The 14994-nt window shown below is 43.7% G+C and overlaps 1 protein-coding gene across 1 annotated transcript in view; it reads right to left on the reverse strand.

Annotated features, from left to right (window-relative positions):
- Nucleotides 1–14994, reverse strand: part of LOC130122381 (mitogen-activated protein kinase kinase kinase kinase 3-like) — a 150824-nt gene that overhangs the window by 107314 nt on the left and 28516 nt on the right. The window contains exons 2-3 of the mRNA XM_056291257.1: nucleotides 5456–5513; nucleotides 1452–1542 (exon numbers count right to left, since the gene is read on the reverse strand). Coding sequence (XP_056147232.1) covers nucleotides 1452–1542; nucleotides 5456–5513 — 149 coding nt within the window. The remainder of the gene's footprint in view (nucleotides 1–1451; nucleotides 1543–5455; nucleotides 5514–14994) is intronic.

The raw sequence follows: 14994 nt of genomic DNA on the forward strand, positions 1-14994 counted from the left end.
TAGACTGGCTGGTCAAACGCCCATGCCCCCCTTTAGCACTTCCGTAAGGGTAAAGAGTTAGTCCATTGTTCCACAGCCAGGACGGAATCCGCAATGTTCCTATGTGCAGTCCTCCCTAAAGCTATGTTACAGTATTTGATGAGACTGGCTACACTTCTACCATATTTTGAAAAACCCATACGCTATATCCTTTGGGGATATGTGGTTGAGCCTAAACATTTTTAAGGGCAGGAAGAACGAGCTGTAGGGACGGGGCTATTTTGTCCCAGCAAAAATACATTAAGGTGACTACAAGGACAAATAAAACATACAGCAAATTGTTAGTTTTGATGTTCATCCCATCACCATATCTATCAAACCAAATTTATTTATCAACTGCAGTTAAACAACACGGTGTAGAAACAGTAGGTGCAAGGAATGAAAAGCTTGGTCTGAGCTGAAACAGCATTCTCAAGTAAGAAATAAGGGCAGGATACATGTATAAAAGCTAATCTGAAAGTGGACAATATAGACTAATAAAATATGCATGTAATAAAAAAAAGAACATGTATGTGGCAGGGGCGTGGTGTAAATGTTAGCTGGCACGCAGGTAGTTTTAGGAGTGGCTCATGTGACCCGCATGGGACACCTGTACAGTATTGTCCTCTGTCTATTTATGTGTGGGAGAGAGAATGCCGACACGCTGGTTGAGTAGACTTTGTCATGTGTTGATAGAATCAAGTGGTTGCACGGTGGTTAAACGACTCTAATGAACTGTATTCTACCTGCAAAGGAGTTCAGGCAATGTTCATTTCTGCGCTACTCGAGTCTTATTTGGTTCATTAACATTTCTTCTTTTTTTTGTGGATTTCCCCCCCTTTTTCTCTCCAACTGTACTTTCTGGCCAATTACCCCACTCTTCCGAGTCGTCCTGGTCGCTGCTCCACCCCCTCTGCTGTTCTGGGGAGGGCTGCAGACTACCACATGTCTCCTCCGATACATGTGGAGTCACCGGCCACTTCTTTTCACCTGACAGTGAGGAGTTTTACCAGGGGGACGTAGTGCATGGGAGGATCACGCTATTTCCCCCAGTTCCCCCTCCCCCCCGAACAGGCGCCCCAACCGACCACAGCAGGTGCTAGTGCAGCGACCAGGACACATACCCACATCCAGCTTCCCACCTGTAGACACGGCCAATTGTGTCTGCAGGGATGCCCAAAAAAGCCAGAGGTAACACAGAGATTTGAACCAGTGAGCCCCATGTTGGTAGGCAATGGAATAGACCACCATGCCACCCGGATGCTCAAATTGAGGCTTGATTAAGAGGAAAATCTTCCGCTGAGCGACTTTGAAACCTTTTTCATTGCCCTTCCTGAAGTTATACAACACCACAATGTACAGATAAAGGACACACACACACACACACACACACACACACAGACACACACACACAGACACATACACACTCTTACCGGAGATAGCTGCCAAAGTAGGCTACTATGTTGGAGTGTTTACAGTCCTTCATCATTATGATCTCCTGCTGGACCACTGCAAAGTCCTCACCTGGTGTGTACACACAAACACGCAAGTGTTACTGGTTACAGGCTAGCACCGCACATGCTGGACACCAGGGCTGAATCACATACTGTTTTAGCATCAAAACTGCAATCTACGCTAGTGCAACAGTCACACTGCGAAGGATGTCATGTGTGACAAATGAGGCCCATCAGTCATGTTATGGTCCAACTTTTTTACTGCAATATAGTTTTACTCCAAAAACTAGTAAGGTTCACATTTTTCACGACTAATCTTGACTTCTTGTTTCCTGGTCTTGCACCCATGCGCTTCGTAAATGGCAAATGACCAATCAGAACCGTTGTCATTAAGGAGCGTGATGTGACGCCTCCTGCACAGGGCTGGGGATGTGGCCACAGCACTCGATATTGATCATTATCACGAGAAATGTCAAATCATTATTTCATTCAAGTTTTTGATTTTTGTGGCTTTAAAATGTTCTTTATTGTCAAAACATGACAAACACTTTTGCCAAACAGCAGAACATTTCACAAACTTGAGGTAGAACATTCAAAACAATTATGATGAAATCTTTTTTCAACATCAAAATGTGCATAAAATGCCTTTTCGGTCCTTTTTCTTCGACAAAATACCTTAATAAAAGAAATAAGTTCAGCATGAGCAGCACACATGGAACTGAAGATGGCTCAGACTGCAAAGGCTGAGTGTTTTCAAGGATTATGTCAATAAATAAATAAAGAAATGTTAATGCTGCTCAGCAGCATGTCAGACCCTCTGGACATGTGGTTTAAAACATGTTGGAAGTGTATCGCTGACAATGTACATGAAATAAATAGACACAACATCTCAGCTTGGGTCAGTATTTTCTGTACAAGTTTTTTTTTTTTTTTGTGGATTTTCCCCTTTTTCTCCCCAATTGTATCCGGCCAACTATCCCACTCTTCCGAGCCATTCCAGTCTCTGCTCCACCCCCTCTGCCGATCCGGGGAGGGCTACAGACTACCATATGCCTCCTCCAATACATGTGGAGTCACCAGCCGCTTCTTTTCAGCTGACAGTGAGGAGTTTCGCCAGGGGGGCGTAGCGCATGGGAGGATCACGCTATTCCCCCCAGTTCCCCCTCTCCCCCTGAACAGGCACACCTACCAGAGGAGGCGTTAGTGCAGCGGCCAGGACACATACCCACATCCGGCTTCCCACCCGCAGACACGGCCAATCAGCGCTGTGCATGACTGTAGTACACTGACTTCCGGTTTCTACTGCAGCGGTCATACCAGTTTACTGTGTGTTGCCGTGTGCTATTGACAATGGCATATTTTTGGTGATGCCTGCAAGATTTGCCATGGATACATGTCAACAACAAGTTACGTCCACAACTACGAGTATCCTCATCCTCATAGTTGTGGATGTAACTTGATATGTACAACTTGAAACTTTTCACCCGTTCGCTGGTAGGTGCAGGTGAAAGTTTGTGGACAGTTGTGTGCATGTTGTTGACATTTATCCATGGTAAATCTTGCAGGCATCGCCAAAAATATGCCATTGTCAATAGCACACGCCAACACACAGGAAACTGGTATGACCGCTGCAGTAGAAACCGGAAGTCAGTGGACTACAGTTATGCACAGAGCTGATTGTGTCTGTAGGGATGCCCGACCTAGCCGCAGGTAACTCGGGGATTTGAACTGGCAACCTCCGTGCTGGTAGGCAACAGAATAGACTGCCACGCCACCCGGATGTCCTTCTGTACAAGTTTTAAACAAGCAAATTCATCACCCTACAAGTTATGGGCAAGAAAGACAAGTCTGTCCACAGTGTCAGGTTTTAAAGTTGCGGTGACAGGTCAGTGTTCCTTCCTCCTGTGGAAACATCCTGTCAGAGGGAGCTGGTGGCAGGGATACACAAGTGATGGTCACAACATGACAAACACTTGCTAAACTGGAATATTTTACAAATTTCTGATGGGCTTCTTGAATCCCTCATTTTCAACAATGATTTTGCAATGCAGTATGCAACTGCACTTGTAATGTCTTTGTCGTCAGGAATGGTGCTGGGAAACACTGATACCATAGTTTGCTGCTTGGTAGTCACACTTACTGGCTTGGTGCTTGGACAGGGTCCACTGACAACACGCATTTGGGAATGTAATTTCTTACTTTCTGCATGTTCTAACAGGTGATGCTGTTGCGGATGATGGACCAGGTTTGTGGTGCTGCCCATCTTAGCTGGCACATGTCTTCAGAACAGTCTGCAGTGCACACTGCTCTGTCTTTTGTCAGATTGTAAATATCCAAAATATCTACAAACCACTGAATTTGAGTGATCTTTCTTGTTTACAATGATTTTGTCCTGCTTCGAGCTGGTCATGGGCACTGCTTTTTTTCCCCCCTCTCTCTTCTTTTTTTTTTAATGGCAGGTGCCAACTAGCGTTTAAAGTGCATTAGTGCCCGCCTCTCCCGGTGCTAATCAATTGAATTATAGCGAACATTTGTTACTTTTCAATCAAGAAAAATTATATCGAGATAATTATTATTATTGTTTTATCGCCCAGCCCTACTCCTGAAATATCCCAAATTCTTTCTAGACACCTCCCTTCACGGACAAGCCCCCCTTCTTTATGGGTAAGCAAAGTACATGGTTCCACTTTCGGTGGAGGAAGATGGCTGCGCGAATTCGCATTTGCGGTGGCCTCACCCAGGACCGTCCATGCAGTGTCTTTGTCCACGACTGCGTCTAAGTTCTGTCTTCATTTGATGGCTGGGAGAGCTGGCGCTGGATCGGTTGAGAGAGCAAGGCAGGCTAAGCTAACTGCTAGCCCATGCAGACCGGCAGTTCCAATAACACCAAGGGAGGTTTGGCAACGGCCTCACCTGGTGTTGACTGTGATGTTTTTGATGTTGTCATGAGGAGTGCGGGGAGGTGTGTCGAGGGTCTCTGGCTGGGAGAGCTGGCGCTGAATCAGCCGGGAGAGCTTGGTCTGCTTCGTCTGGTGGGCTCAGGGACCATGGCCCCTGCCTGGAGCGGCGCCCGAGGAGTAAAGGCTGAGGGTGGCCTGACAGGATGCAGAAGCAGGGTAGGCTAAGCTAACTGCTAGCCCATGCAGACCAGCAGCTCCAACAGTCATCCTGGCTGGCGTTTGTTCCCTTGGACAGTGATCTTTTGTTTAGTTCGGATATATGTGTTAGTTTGGGTATGTGTGTTCTTGTATTGTTGGATGTGTTGTGGTCTTTGCTTTGTACTGCTGTGGGCTGGGGGAAACGGCATTTTGTTTCATCTCATGTACGCAAGTGCATGAAATGAAACGACAAATGAAGTGTTCCTGATTCCTGAGATCATAAATATTTGGCTGCTGTGATCATGGACCAGCCTGGACTGATGAGGGAGTTTTAATTGAATACAATGGTCAATGTTGATTCAACCTCAACATTGGACAATTGCCTTACCTCCCCTTCTAAAATCAGCCTTGTCATTGCTCGAGACATGAACTCTTTCCAAATGGAGATACAGGCATTAAAAACGGCATATGTCCGGTGACATTATGCAACTCCTGTTTCGCAATACATAATGCAAAAAACAAAAACATTGCAATGTTCATTGTTTCTGGTACTGTTCAGCCCGATTTGACAGTTTTCGTTTGTCTGTTCTTCAGTAGATTACACAGTAAAATAATCCAGTCAAATTTAGAAGAGAAGAAAACAAAAGGAAAAAAAAATAGAAAAGAGGGGAGGCAAAGGGGCAGAGAAGTTGGAGATGGGCACAAGAGAATGGGGTTGTCTGTGTGTGTGTGTGTGTGTGTGTGTGTGTGTGTTCTTGAGGGATACAGCTATAGTCGAAGGACAGTAAAACAGAGAGAAAGATGGACTGAGAGGGGTGTCAGAAGGAAGGATCGCAAAAAGGTTTTAGAAAGGTGGAGAGAAAGAGGGAAAGACAGACAACTCACCAGGTTCCAGTTTGATGACTTTGATAGCAGCTAGCTCTCCTGTGTTGACGTTACGAGCCTGGACAGGGACAGAAACGGGGGGAAGACTGTGAGTTAGATAGCCACAAACGCTGAAACCTTTTTAAACACACACACACACACACACACACACAGTATAGTCCAGTATATATATATACACTACCGTTCAAAAGTTTGGGATCACCCAAACAATTTCGTGTTTTCCATGAAAAGTCACACTTATTCACCACCATATGTTGTGAAATGAATAGAAAATAGAGTCAAGACATTGACAAGGTTAGAAATAATGATTTGTATTTGAAATAAGATTTTTTTTACATCAAACTTTGCTTTCGTCAAAGAATCCTCCATTTGCAGCAATTACAGCATTGCAGACCTTTGGCATTCTAGCTGTTAATTTGTTGAGGTAATCTGGAGAAATTGCACCCCACGCTTCCAGAAGCAGCTCCCACAAGTTGGATTGGTTGGATGGGCACTTCTTTGAGCAGATTGAGTTTCTGGAGCATCACATTTGTGGGGTCAATTAAACGCTCAAAATGGCCAGAAAAAGAGAACTTTCATCTGAAACTCGACAGTCTATTCTTGTTCTTAGAAATGAAGGCTATTCCATGCGAGAAATTGCTAAGAAATTGAAGATTTCCTACACCGGTGTGTACTACTCCCTTCAGAGGACAGCACAAACAGGCTCTAACAGGTACTATTTAATGAAGATGCCAGTTGGGGACCTGTGAGGCGTCTGTTTCTCAAACTAGAGACTCTAATGTACTTATCTTCTTGCTCAGTTGTGCAACGTGGCCTCCCACTTCTTTTTCTACTCTGGTTAGAGCCTGTTTGTGCTGTCCTCTGAAGGGAGTAGTACACACCGGTGTAGGAAATCTTCAATTTCTTAGCAATTTCTCGCATGGAATAGCCTTCATTTCTAAGAACAAGAATAGACTGTCGAGTTTCAGATGAAAGTTCTCTTTTTCTGGCCATTTTGAGCGTTTAATTGACCCCACAAATGTGATGCTCCAGAAACTCAATCTGCTCAAAGAAGTGCCCATCCAACCAATCCAACTTGTGGGAGCTGCTTCTGGAAGCGTGGGGTGCAATTTCTCCAGATTACCTCAACAAATTAACAGCTAGAATGCCAAAGGTCTGCAATGCTGTAATTGCTGCAAATGGAGGATTCTTTGACGAAAGCAAAGTTTGATGTAAAAAAAATCTTATTTCAAATACAAATCATTATTTCTAACCTTGTCAATGTCTTGACTCTATTTTCTATTCATTTCACAACATATGGTGGTGAATAAGTGTGACTTTTCATGGAAAACACAAAATTGTTTGGGTGATCCCAAACTTTTGAACGGTAGTGTATATATATATATATATATATATATATATATATATATATATATATATATATATATATATATATATTTCACAAGCGCTGAACTGAGAAACAGAGGGCAGCAACAGGAAAAAGAAACATAGTGAGTCAGAAGGTTTATTCATATATATTATCAATAACTCAATATTTTCCTCTACTGCATCTTCTTATATTTCATCCTTTCTAATTTTTGTGACAATTTATCACTTTTGCTAATGCAGCAAAAAAAACAACAACAACAACAGCAAGATGGACAGAAGAACAGACGGATGGACAGACAGCAAGGGAGCAAGGCAAATATGAATATCAAATATGAATATCAAATATGAATATCAATAGGAAACAAGTATTTTTCCAGTTTTCCTGAAAAGTGGGTATTTGTAGAGTACTTGGGGTTCTGCAGGACACTGAAGCTGTGTTCTATAAAAGGGAGCCTCTCTGGGGACTGTACACATTTAGTGGCAAGGGCTACCGTGACTGGAGAGAAATTATACATGAAATGTACATGAATAAAAGATGGCCTTTCAGAAGGAGGAATTCCTGGATCCTGCAAGTGACTGTGTGTGTGAGTAAGACTGTATGTGAGTGTGAGAGAAAGGGGGAGGGAGAGACAGACAGACAGAGACAGAGAGAGAATGTGTGCGCCTGTTTGTAAGATAGCATAAGAATGTGTTTATCTGTGTGACAGTGAGAATGAGTGAGAGAGTGGGGGTGGAGGGTGAGGGTATGTGGTTGAGTGAAAATATTCATGTGTGTGTGTTCAGGAGAAGTAAACAAATGTGCCAGAGTAAATGTATGTAGTCTTGAGTGTGTGTGTGTGTGTGTGTGTGCGCGCAAGTGTGAGCGAGAGAGAGAGAGAGAGAGAGAGAGAGAGAGAGAGAGAGAGAGAGAGAGAGAGAGAGAGAGAGAGAGAGAGACAAGGAGAGAGAGACAGAGCAGCATAAAAATTGGTGCTAAAAGAACAAATTACCTCTCTCAGGAGCGTGGAGTGAGACAGGGATGCTGCTTGAGTCCAACTTTGTTCAACATTTACATCAACGAATTGGCAAACACTCTAGACCAATCAGCAGCACCCGGCCTCACTCTGCACGACTCAAGAGATCAGGAAGTGAAAGCTAGAACATCTAACTGCTTGGAGGTGAATTGGTAGTAACCTTCTGGGAGCCCAAATATAGCAATATGGGTAGAGACTTTTATGGTTTTTGAAATTATTTTTGACATAGTATCACAACAGTAGTCCTGCCAAAAACAAGATAATAAAGGACAGCAGTAGAACATATGGGTGAGCTTGCAGGATGAAGCATGACATTTATCGAAACTGTCAGTGATATTGGGATAAATTTGTGACAATCGCATTTTGGAAAAATGAACCCTAAATAGTACCTTCAACTGTATGAGTGTGAGTCGAGTGCAAGTTGAGCTTGTGTGAATTATGTTAAGAGCAACGTCCCACCAGTCATCATCCAGATTCAAGCCCAGTTCAAGCTCCCAGGCAGCCTTGACTTTAGTGGCTGGTGAACTGTCACATGACAGAAGTTTGTTATAAACCTTCGAAATGAGTGACTTTTCATGGGGATCGGTGCTGAGAAACTCAGCCTAGGGTTGACTCGAAGGAAAGGAAGGGAAAAGTGGAAACAAAGATCCAATGTAGTGCCTACTTTGAAAATAACGAGACATGAGAATGTGGGAGATGAAATTCACGTGACAGCTCTGCAAAACTACAAAAGATACTGTCCTTATACAGAGCTTTAAAAAATGTCAGGCCCTTGTCGTGTGATACAGAAAAGGTGGAGTCTGTAGACGAGGGTCGAAATCAATGATTCCTCAGTACAGGAGCTAAAGTGGATGCTGAAATACACTTAAAATGCCCCTTGAACTGATACCAACTTTTGAGGGTGGAACATAACGCTTGGTTGTTTGTAATGCCAGAGGGGTTGGTTGGAATAGGGGAGGTAAGCTGAGCCATTAGGGAAGATGAAACACAGGACTGTGCCTCTAACTTACACCATGGCAGATCTGTTGAATTAAGCCAAAGTGAAATTTTTTGAATGCACGTCACCCAATAATACATCTGGAAATTTGGCAGAGAAAGTCCACCATTGAATTTGCATTTCTGAAGAATCGATTTGCTGATTCTGACTGCCTTTCCACACCATAAAAAAAGCCAGAAATGGCTTGATCAATTGTTTAAAAACAAAAAAGTTTCAGCAGAAATAGGAGGAGACATTGGAACAGAAATAAAAATTTGGGGAAAATATTAATTTTAACTGTGTTAATTATACCAATCAAACTACCCCATCTTTGAAGGTCAGATTAATTCTAGACACCAAAGGAGAGAAATTAGCCAAAAAAAAAGTGAGGTCAGTTTCCTGGTTACATTTATCCCCAGATACTTAAAGCCAGAAGGACTCAATTTGAAAGGGATATCAGACTGATTAAGTTGTATTGCCAAAGCATAAATAAGATAGCATTCACTCTTGGAGATATTTACTTTGTAGCCTGCAAAGGATCAGAATCTCTGAAAACCTGACACAATTGCTGGTATAGAGTGGTTTGGATTTGAGACATACTAATCTTCAGCACAGAGTGGAAGCTTAAGTTCCATGACTAAACGTGAGTGGAAGAAGATCTCAGAAAGACTGACAAGGGCTCTATTGCTAATGCGAATAATAGGGGGGGATAAGGGACAACCTTGGCCGGTGCCGTGAGATAAGGTGAAAAAACTGGATTGCATGCCATTGGTGGTGATACTAGCTTGTGGGGTTGTATAAAGGAGCCATATTCAAGAAATAAATATATTTCCCAGCCCACATTTACTTAATGCAGTAAACAGGTATTCCCATTCAACCCTGTCGAATGCTTTTTCAGCATCGACTGAGATCACTACTTCAGGGGTTGTTGTTGAAGTTTTAGAATAGATAATATTTAAGAGGGTACGGCCATTATAGAACAGCTGGTGCCCTTTGATAAATCTGGTTTGCTCATCTGAGACAACACTTGAGAGAAAAATTTTTTGCAAACGATGGGCCAAGGCCTTAGCAAGAATCTTAGCATCCACATTTATTAAGAAAAAATGTCTGTATGAGCTGCAGAGATTTGGGTCTTTGTCTTTTTTTTTAGAAGCAGACTTAAGGAGGCTTGTCTTAAAGTTGGAGCAAGAGAACCATACTGCAGCGATTCGTTATGTACAGAATGCAATAGTGGGGCCAGTTTATCTTGAAATCCTCTGAAAAATTCAACTGGAAATCCGTAGGGGCCAGGAGCTTTATTATTTTGCATATTATTCATAGCGAGGGTGAGTTCCTCTACTGTCAATGGTAATTCAAGTTCTTTAACAATAACTGGGTTTATCACGGGGAAACTGAGACTAAGAAAGAGTGCATTTCAGTGGTGTCAGACAGAGATTCAGATTTATATAAAGAAGAGTAGAAAGCGCAAAATATAGAGTTGATGACGGTGGGGTCCCTATGCAGTGTGCCAAGTGAGTCTTTTAACTGAGGGATCATGCGCGAAGCTGCCTGTCGATGTAGTTGGTGAGCTAGGAGGTGGCTTGACTTATCGTCATGCTTGAAGTATGTGGCGCGAGAGCGTAAAAGAAAGCCCTCTGCATCAGTGGTAGTGATGAGATCAAATTCAATCTGCAATTCAACATGGTGTTTGAATAGACTGGGAGAGGGAGAAGTAGCAAGTTGTTGGTCCAAGTTACTAATATTAACAGCGTGCTCTTGCAGTTTGGCTTTGCGGATTTTATTCAAATGTGCAGAGTAGGAGATAATTTGACCCTGAAGGTAGAGATAGAGATAGTCATGTCCTCAATCTTGATCCATTGTTGGGCTCCGGCTCGCTGCAAGATATCGACACAGTCCGTGTGTAGTCGAGCGACTATGGGACGAGGGCGCTGACCTGGTTTTGGCTTCGACTGGAGAGTGCGATGAGCGCGGTCCACGAGGGGCTCTTTTTCAAGTGTAAGAGTATCTTTTACCAGTGGAGATAGCCGCTGCAGTGGAGGGGATGGGAGAATCCTCTGGAATTCCCAATATCCTTACATTATTGCGCCGGGATCTCGCCTCAAGATCTTCGCATTTATTGTCCACTCTCACCAGCTCGGCTGACAGCTGCTCCATTTTGGCATGAAGCGTGACGATGTCATCGGTGCAGGTGGCAGGGAGGTTTCCATTTCACCTACAGTATTTTTCAGAGCTTGCACTTCAGAGTGACACTTATCATGCTACCAGATCACTCTGATGTCACTGCCTGTAGCTCCGTCTTGATGGATGTTAAATTCATGGTTGAGGCGGCTTGAAGCTCAGTTTTAAAAATAATCGTCATCTCGTTGCAAAGGGAGTAGAGCAACTCCGCCTTGAACTCAGGGGACGCAACATCACCTATCACCTATCGGCGCGGCAGCACCATCCGAGCGGGGAGAGCAGCCACTACGAGGTGGGGACGAGGTGTGCGGAGCAGGCCGCTGCTGTTGTGCCGCTGAAGTGCGCCCGCTTTTATTTTTCGAAGACATTTTAGTCGACCAGAAGACAAACATTTTAGTTTCGGGAAAAAACTAACACCACAAAAATGCAAAACGTGCGCCTGGGATAGGATTTTTTAAAGTTTTTGCAGGAGCCCCAAGAGTCACGACCTACTCCACTTATTGCTATACTGGAAGTTTGTTTTTAACAATACAGCAACTTTTTTTGTCTATTACAGTTCATATGTTATAAAGGGTGCTGTACTGTTTTGTACCACCTTGTGCTTTGGCAATACTGTGTAACTGAATGTGGTCATGCCAATAAAGCCCCATTGAACTGAATTTAATAGAACTGACAGAGAGACAAACTTCCTCACCAAATACAGGCTCAGTGACCACAGTCTAGCCACTGAAAAGGGGAGACACAAAAAGACGTGGTTGCCAAAAGAGCAACGAACATGTGGTCAGTGCATGACAGATGAGGTGGAGACAGAGGTGCACTTCCTCTTTAAATGTGACAAATTTGAAAAACAGCGATGGGCTTTTGTCCAGGAGCTGGAACATGTGACTCCAGAGTGGCAGGATATGGACGACGCAGGTAAGCTGTGGGGGGTCCTGGGAGGGGGGTCAGCGGCGAGCATTGCAGCAAGATTTATATTTTCCTGCCACAACCTGAGAGACAGTGGGGGACGGCACCTATTGCTACTGTTGTTGTTCGATATAATAATCATTGTTGTTGTTGCTGTTATTATTATAATCATTGTTGTATTGTGTTTTTGTTTTACATGCTTTGGCAATATGTACACAAACGTATGTCATGCCAATAAAGCACATATAGAATTGAATTGAATTGACAGCGAGAAACAGAGCGTGACACACACACACACACACACACACACACACACACACAGAGAGCGAGAAAGAAAAACAGCGAGAGAGAAAGAGAGAGAGAGAAAGGGACAGCGATAGAGAGCGAGAGAGAACGAGCGTGATAGAGCGAGACGGGGGGGGGTTACTCAAGCTATGCATGACAGAAAGTAACTGCTAAAAAGACTGTCAGTCAAAAATATATTTTCATTTAAAGTTAAAACCACTGCCGAGTATAAAAAGTAGAGATCCAAGTGAAAAAGCACCAATAAGCATTAAGGGACAGTTTGATTTGCCAGGTCTTGAGACACACAACAGGGATTCCTTGAAATAATTTTTTCTTTTTCTGCCTTTAAATTCAATGGGTTTGCTTTGTCTCTACCTCATCCAGGTAGAGACTCAGCTGTAGCCGCTTATCTCACCAATAAAAAGAGGGAAAACCATGACACCTTACAGTCTGCTCTGGTCTCCGCTGGTCTATTGGCCAAATAGTTGATTTGTAAAAGAAAAAAACAAAAAAAAAACTGCATGATGAAAACCTCTACTCTTCCATGATGGACTCACTTCATAACAACTCTATCAAACCAGGGATATTTTTTCATTAATACACAAAACCTAGAAGATCTTTAGCCACGATTAGGTTTTGTTTTGTTTTTTTGTATACAATGATTAAGCAAATGACTGAAGATGAAAGCTCTTTTAAGGACCTTGTTCCAGTTAATAATTGCTGAAAAATTAAAAGATTAGAAACATTTATGACAGTCAAGCTAAAGCCAAGACTTGCACCACTGGCTCCACTGACACCAAACATTATGAAGGTCCAGTTACCCTATACCCTATACCATATATGACCTATACCCTATACCCTATGCCCTATACCATATACCCTATGCGACTTCCAAACTGATAAACAACTATGAGCACACAAAGAAATGAGCAGCAGTTCTACATTGTGTCTTAAAAGAGAGGACAGTGAGCTGTATTCAACTCTACTTCTGCAGAAGAAGTCTAACGTTTGGAAAGAACTTCAAAATGAGGAGAAAGAACGACAGAGAGGCTAACCAGAACCTCGCTACTGAGTTGTAAGGAGATGGAGGACGGACAAAGAGAGGCAAAGAGAAGAGAGGAGAAGAGCGCGGTGGCTTCAGTCAGCAGACAGGCCACAGATGAGTCATAGTGATCAGTGCCAGCATTGGTGGCAACAACACCATTTACATGGGCAGGACTGGCCTGGCTGACGGGACAACGGACAGCTCTGGTTGGACAGGCCCGACTTGACTGACTGACGAGGCAGCAAGTTGAATGAGTTGTTGCCATGTTGACCTGATCTCCCCAGCTTCAGTTTACTTGACACTGATTACATTTTTTTTTTTTTTGTGAAAATTTTCCCCCTTTTTCTCCCCAATTGCACTTGGCCAATTACCCCACTCTTCCGAGCCATCCCGGTCTCTGCTCCACCCCCTCTGCTGACCCAGGGAGGGCTGCAGACTACCCCATGCCTCCTCCCATACATGTGGAGTCACCAGCTGCTTCTTTTCACTTGACAGTGAGGCATTTCACCAGGGGGACGTAGCGCGTGGGAGGATCATGCTATTCCCCCCAGTTCCCCCTCCCTCCTGAACAGGCACCCCGACTGATCAGAGGAGGCGCTAGTGCAGTGACCAGGACACATTCCCACATCCGGCTTCCCACCTGCAGACGCAGCCCATTGTGTCTGTAGGGACGCCTGACCAAGCCGGAGGTAACACGGGGATTCGAACTGGAGATCCCTGTGTTGGTAGGCAACGGAATAGACCGCCATGCTGCCCGGATGCCCCACTGATCACTATTTTAACTGCAGTCACCAGTTTTGATATTGAGATTTTCATCAAGGTCTTACTGTTTCTTACAGTCCGTCAGGTTATGTTTAGACTCTAGCTGTTGTTGCAGGAGCTGATACTAAATTTGTAAGACATTTGTATATTGACATCACGAAGGACAACATCCTTTTCCAGTTCCTTCTCTATGAAGCCCTATGTGTAACTTACTGATGTTTTCCTGTACTTTTTTCAACAGGAAACAGAAAAGTGTGGGAGGATGCTAATAAAGGCACAACAACATAATCACGCAATGACAGTAGACTTTTGATTTGTTTCTTATTTTTCTGAAGTTTTTTTTTGTTTTACCCTTTTCTCTCTCTTTTTTTTTATAGATGGGTGGGTCAGTGGTGTGTGGGGAGAGGATTGGATGCAACACAGATCAGACTGGGCCAGATTTGAACCTAGGGACCTGTGTTGCTGTTCTTTCATAACCACTACACTTCAAGATCCCCAGAATAAAAAAAACATTTCTTTTTTCCCCCACTGTCTCATTATCTGATTGGCTAATAAAATTAATAATAAGTAACAATCTTTACAACAGCAACCACAGCAGCATCCCAGGAGCAGATTTTAGGGCATGAAGATATACATAAACTTCTTTACAACTGTGGCCGTACAAGGGTCAAACCTAGGTACTACAGGCACCTGGGTTCTTCAGACACTCTTTCTTTTCTCCAGCTCTCCTGTAGCAGATCCTGTGATCACTGCATCCGTGACTGCTTTTCTACTTTTGTGTTACTATAGCTTTTCTCTGGGGCATCTGGGTGGTGTGGTGGTCTATTCTGTTGCCTACCAACATGGGGATCGGCGGTTTGAATCCCCGTGTTACCTCCAGCTTGGTCGGGCGTCCCTACAGACACAATTGGCCGTGCGTGTCTGCAGGTGGGAAGCTTGGCGTGGACATATGTCCTGGTCGCTGCACAAGCGCCTCCTCTGGTCGGTCGGGGCGCCTGTTCAGGGG

The sequence above is a fragment of the Lampris incognitus genome, chromosome 13 (assembly GCF_029633865.1).
Source record: "Lampris incognitus isolate fLamInc1 chromosome 13, fLamInc1.hap2, whole genome shotgun sequence".
NCBI classification, from domain to species: domain Eukaryota; kingdom Metazoa; phylum Chordata; class Actinopteri; order Lampriformes; family Lampridae; genus Lampris; species Lampris incognitus.